Source organism: Sinohyriopsis cumingii, chromosome 9 (genome assembly GCF_028554795.1).
Source record: "Sinohyriopsis cumingii isolate HCF-2022 chromosome 9, ASM2855479v2, whole genome shotgun sequence".
NCBI classification, from domain to species: Eukaryota; Metazoa; Mollusca; class Bivalvia; order Unionida; family Unionidae; genus Sinohyriopsis; species Sinohyriopsis cumingii.
This window is the reverse complement of record NC_142969.1, coordinates 102,264,308-102,270,796: the sequence shown is the minus strand read 5'-3', so window position 1 is coordinate 102,270,796 and position 6,489 is coordinate 102,264,308. Positions and strand designations below refer to the sequence as shown.

General features: G+C 33.7%; 1 protein-coding gene across 5 annotated transcripts in view; it reads left to right on the top strand.

Annotated features, from left to right (window-relative positions):
• The window catches only part of LOC149792354 (solute carrier family 49 member 4-like), a 47,573-nt gene that overhangs the window by 20,601 nt on the left and 20,483 nt on the right, over positions 1 to 6,489 (top strand). For all 5 annotated transcript variants that reach the window (XM_089970930.1, XM_089970928.1, XM_089970927.1 and 2 more), the window contains 2 exons: positions 4,594 to 4,723; positions 6,068 to 6,176. In XM_089970930.1, coding sequence (XP_089827056.1) covers positions 4,594 to 4,723; positions 6,068 to 6,176 — 239 coding nt within the window. The remainder of the gene's footprint in view (positions 1 to 4,593; positions 4,724 to 6,067; positions 6,177 to 6,489) is intronic.

Genomic DNA, 6,489 nt, shown 5'->3' with positions numbered 1-6,489 from the left:
ATTTTAAAACAAATTTGTTAGTCCCAGGAGTTTGGACATAATTGTTTTAAAAATTGAGCATGACCCAGCATCTTTTTTTAGCTATTTGCAAGCAACATGGGGTCTATTCTAATATGCTTTGGAAAGTGATGGAAGCCAGGAATGTGGAAATGAGGTTAAGCTGAAGTAACCTTCTTTAATGAAACGAATAAAAGTCTATTGATATTGAAGAAATTGTTTGGATAGATTTGTTTTGTTCAAGATTCTTATGATCCTTTGAACCGATTTTGGTATTCCCAACTTCCATCACATTCCAGCCAACTGAAAGGGAGGCCAACAGAACTTGAAAACATTTGCTTGTGTTGGAATTTTAATTTATTAGGAAAAAGATATCAAAAAGGCATTGACATTAAAACTTTAATTTGTAGAAAAGACATGATATGGGAGATTGCCATGTGGGTGAGATATTCCTGAAAATTTGAATTAATGTTCCAATGTAAATCGACACAGCACTGGTATTGGCAGTAAGATTCAGATGCACACAAAATATATCTGGTCGAGGTCTTACTTTGTAGGACTAAGGATTTATGGGTAAAAAATATAAATATGTTATAATGAGACCATGACAAATCCACAGAAGCTAATGTTACACCTTGAAAATTTGTTTTTTCTATACCTTGCACATATATTTTATTTCACTAGTAGTGACACGTTTGGATTTTGAGGTGTTTCACACCTGAATCATGAGGCATTTAAAGATGAGTTTGGGGATTATTGCATGCTGCTTGATGAGTGTGTGCCTGTATTAACAAACAATCACCAGAAAAGGAGGTTTTGTTGCTGCTGGCTGGATATTATCAGCCAGACAATTAGTAATGCTTGCATCTGCTTCCTAAATTGCAAAATACTTAGTATTAATAGTGATGTTTAGAGAGAGAGATGGGAGAGTCCGGGCTTTTAAACACTTGATGTCAAGTTGTTTTCTTCTGTTGTGATCAGCATTGAAATTTTGAGGTTTGAGTTATTTTTTAAGCTTCTTCAGATTATTTGGACTCTAAAATATTAATTTGTTTCTCTGGAAATATTATTGTATTCATACAGAATTCTTGAACAAGGACAGTTATTGAAAATGTTATTTGGATTTCCAAGACTGAAGGATAAATTATTGTGTTTGTACAAGGAACTGTAGATGTCAACACAGTACAGGCTACAGCATACGTCATCACCTTCCATCTTGGATTCTTCATCGGGACTCAAACTTGAAATCATTAGAACATTTCAATATTATGACTTCAAAAGTTTATATTTGTGTATTACTCTTGTATTATTTTTGGATAGATTCTGGAAACCATAAGCCCACATATTTTTTCATTTTCATAGTATTTTTCCAGGGAAATACATTATTTGTTATATTTTTCAAAGCTTGTTGTACTCACTTTTTCTTATGTTACTGTTTATTCGAGCCTAAACACGTAACATAAGAGCTTGATGATCTCTTGATCTTCTGTGTGGCATTCTCCTGTTTTGTCATGAATGGTGATCGATTTCCCTTGATTCATGTTTGTGACATCTTTCACTAGTTGATATGCCTTCTCGCTGTTGTTTCTTTCCAGATTGTCTTTGATTTTAAAGCATTGTCTTTCTATCCAGTACTCCTTTGCCTTTATCATGCCTATTTTTGTTTATGTTGTTTATCAGTTTGTATTTTTTAGCTCTCTCATGATCTCTTTTCTTTTTTCAGTTCATGGTTTCTTTATTCAACAATGTTTGCCAAAGATCTTGCTGGCTGTGCCAATATGGTTCTTAAGGACTCTATGTAATGGTGTCTTGATGGTCTAGAGTTACCAGAGATGCAAAAATTGCCACCTGTCATTGATTGGAAGGCTTCTCTGCCTTTTTGGATCTTGAAATCTTGCAAGGTCAAATATGATTCCTAGTTGGTTAGGCTTTCTGATTATTTTCAGGTGGAGGTGAAATGTCATTAATAAATTATGATCAATTCCAATATCTGCTCTTAGGAAACTTAATATTCTGTTGATATTCAGTCCTGTGCTGAATCATGTTTTCACTATGATGTAGTCAGTCTGGTTGTGTTATTGACAGTCTGGACTGTGCCAGATCCATCTTCCAGATGCTGCATTGGAGTAGAATGTGTTGGCTAGGAAAAGATCATTTTCAATAGCAAACTCCAAGAGCCTCAGTCCTCTTTCATTAGTTTTTGGCGTTACAGAAGGTCCACATGTGCATTCCTAGTTTGTCTGTGAGTCAACTCCCACTTTTGCATTGCAGTCTCCTTGTACAGACAAAATGTCCTTCTTGAGTGAGTTGTCATCTTGCAGTTGATCATAGAAATTCTCCAGTTTGTTGTCATCAGAGTTAGATGTGGCTGCATAGGCCTGTATAATTGTGATGGTGAAGGGAGTCGCCCTCAGACGGATGGTAATAAGCCTGCTTGAGACTGAGCAGCAACCCATAATGCTGTTCACAATGCCATTTTGGACAAGAAATCCAATACCATGATTGTGATTTTACCCTCTTCTGCCAAAGTACATCTTATGCCCTTCATCTGTTATTATTTCACCAAAGTTTTCCCAGTGCACTATACAAAGACCACTAATGTTCCAGTTGTACCTCTCCAACTCTTGTATGAGTTATTTCAACATTCCCATAGCCCTCAGTGCTCTAACATTCCATGTAGCAATGATAATGTTGTTTTTCCCATGGATCTTAGTAGTGGGGGCACAAGCAGCTTACTTGTCACCATTGTTCTAGTGTGCAGCGGAAAGCGCAGTTATTGTTGACCCGGGCTGTGACCAATCCGGTATGGAAGAATAAGTTATCTTCAAGGGGTGTATCAAGGACAAGATACAGCCTCATGGAGAACCATCCATCTCCAGACTGGATGATTACAGCCAAATCCCACCAATATAATGTGACAAACCCTAGTCCTTTGCACATGGTTGTTTAGCTCATCTTAGAGCCCAGTCATCCTGGCAATTGACTTCATCGAGGAAGATGTCTGTCCAGTGATACAGTGCTATCATCACACAATTTTACCCATAGATCTTTCATAAACATATATAATTATTGAAAAACAATAACCCTCATTCTAACATCAAGATTTCACATAGACACATTTAATTACTTAAAAGCAATAACCCTCACTCTAATATCAAGATTTATCATAGATACACGTAATTTTTAAAAAGCAATAACCCTCACTCTAACATCCAGTTTAATAATAGACACAGTTAATTGCTTATAAGCAGTGACCCTCACTCCAACATCATAATTTATCATAGACACATTTATTTACTTAAGAGCTGGATAACCCTCACTCTAATATCAAGATTTATCATATACACATGTAATTTCTGAAAAGCAATAACCCTCACACTAATATCAAGATTTATGATTGACACATTTAATTAGTACATAAAAGCAATAACCCTCCCTCCAACACAAAAATTTATCACAGACACATTTAATTACTTAAAAGCAATGACCCATACTCTAACATCAACGTCTATCAAAAACTTATTTCATTATAGAAAAGCAATAATTCTCACTAAAACATTAAGATTAATCATAAACACATTTCATTAATGAAAAGCAATAACCGTCACTCTAATATCCAGTTTAATCATGGACACATTTAATTACTTAAAAGCAATAACCCTCACTCTGATATCAAGATTTATCATAGATACATGTAATTATTAAAAAGCAATAACCCTCACTCTAACATCCAGTTTAATCATAGACACATTTAATTACTTAAAAGCAGTGACCCTCACTCTAACATAAAGGTCTATCAAAAAATTATTTCATTACAGAAAAGCAATAGTTCTCACTATAACATTAAGATTAATCATAAACACATTTAATTAATGAAAGCAATATCCCTCACTCTGACATAGATATCTATCATAGACATATTTCATTTACAAAAAGTCCCACAAATGTCACTTCATTCATTACCAACAAAATTATGAAAATATGCACCCTAATTCTGAAAATGACTCCCTAAACAATATGTCCAAAATGACCAGTAAAAGTTTCATGGAAAAGTTTCTCTTAGTTCCTAGTTTGTGCATTGAGAAACAGAGAGAGAGAGAGAGAGAGAGAGAGAGATGCAGTAGATAATTAAAAAAAACATGGATGTCACAAGAATGCCAGGGTAGCTTTAATGCTTCCTAAGGAAATTAGCATCAGTTTGATAATCACAATTTTGCGAATTTCTAAAATCACGAGAGGACAAAAAAAAAAAGATTGTAATACACTGTCGGGTCTTATAGAGGAAGTCCCTGAACTTTTTATGTTTGAATCAGGACCATTTAGATCCTACAATGCTCAAATAGCAGAAACAAATCAACAAAATTTAATGATTGTTGATGCAGAATAATTCCTGTACTTAATTTTTGGTGTCAATCAATAAATACTTAAAATCTCGTCAAGAACATATATACATGTATATCCATTTTTATACTCCCATTGTAATAAGGGGCATTATAGTAAAAGTCCACTTTCCATTAATTGTATCATTCTTGTATTATTTAAGTTTCAACAAAATGTCACTATAATAGGAAAGTTTAATTGTATTATCAATTTCAGAGTTTGGTGCTGCTGGTTTGCTATTTATTTTAACACTGATATACTTCCCAAGTCGACCACCCCTCCCTCCCAGTATCACAGCATCCATAGAAAGGACCTCATACAGGAAAGGACTTGTCAAACTAATGAGGTAAGACTTATTATGGGGATTTACTAGCAGGAACATTCAGGCTGCCCTTGGAAAATCAGAGCTTGCCCCAAACATAATATCCCAGCATGGTTAAAAAGATAGGATAAGATGAAATATGGGATATTTTGAAGAAATTGAATTAAATATATTTTAACTTTTGCTATTTTTTTAATATCTTTGTTAGTGCCTTAAAACCGTATGCTGATATTTCAAGGTATCACAAAATATGCGTGTAAATAATACATATTGATAGGTATGAGAAAGAGTTGGAATGAAGATATAGTAGAAATGCAAACATAGACATGTATATATACGGGTAAATGGATTAGTAGAAAAAGTTTAGGAATAGCTAAATTTTTAAGTAACAAGAGAGAGGGAGAGAGAGATGTTTAGGTAAAAGGCGCTGAACTGAAAAAATAAACAACCATGACCGTATCCAGCTAAGGACATTCATTAATTCATGACAGAAACTATCTTGTATGGCATCATGCTTGTTGAATTTCTATAAGAAAATATTCGTTAGAGCTAGAAATTTCATTTTGTTTCTTTTTTACGCCTAAGTAGCAAACTGATTGTATCAGCAATAATGAAAGTTTGAATGTTTGTAATAATTGATTTATACTTTTAATGGCTATATCATCTAATCATCTTGATATCATTGACATGCATCATGCATATAATTTATACACCTCAAAATCTGCAACATGCATCCTAACAAACTGGTAGCTTATGATCTGGAAGTCTACAGAGTGTGAATATGTATAAACATTATGATTATAATGTAACTGTCTGAAAAGATAATATAATTTTTTAATTATTATTGTTATAATATTATATTCTTATTATGATGTTGTTTATTGCAACTATAAATATTTATTCCTTTTTTTGTTAAAACTAGCATTAAATACTAAATAGTCACATTATCACATCTGCACAAGAAAATGCAAGACTGACATTGACTTCAAGAGAAACATACAACAGATGAAAGCACCTGTGATTGCATGCTCCCTTTCATACACAAAGCTTACAGCTTTCAATAGAAGTATGATAAGTAGATGGTTTGTGTAATGATAAGGGGCATTCATGAGGAGAAATATTAATAGTTTAGTGATCTTCCAATAACAGGAAAATATAATTATGCATTTCATCAGCGTGATCAAAGTTTTTCAGGCAGACCTGTTTTTAGTCAACAAGTTTGATGGACACTTCGCTTGAAATACAGCATAATTGGATTCAAGACTCTACTTACATTATGGGAAGTGCAATAGTATAAAAAGGGCTTTATAGTGAGGGATCAGTGTATTTACTAAATCAGTGACAATTTTCTGTATCTATCCTTTTCAGCAATGGTTCGCTGTGGTTAATTGTTCTGGCATACTCTATTCCTACGGGTGTTTTAGGTGTTTGGGCATCTGTGATAGATGTTAATCTAAATCCAATTGGAATTTCACAGGTAATTGTTAGAGTTGATCATTTTTTATACTCTTGATGAAGGTGGAATGTATTATGTTATGATGTCATCCATATGAATGTGTGGCCATCTTCTGTAAAAATTTATTTCCTTTGCAATAACTTAAGTTGTCTAAGATCTACAGTTCTCAGATGTTTTGGATGGTTTCTATATCAGAAATAAATAAACTTGATTTTAGGGTCAAATGTCAAATAAAGAAAACTCGTTAACCACCATCAACAGTTACTAAATGCTGTTGATCACTTGCACATGGGAATAACCAAGTTGATTTAAAGTTTCAAAGGTTAACAGCCAG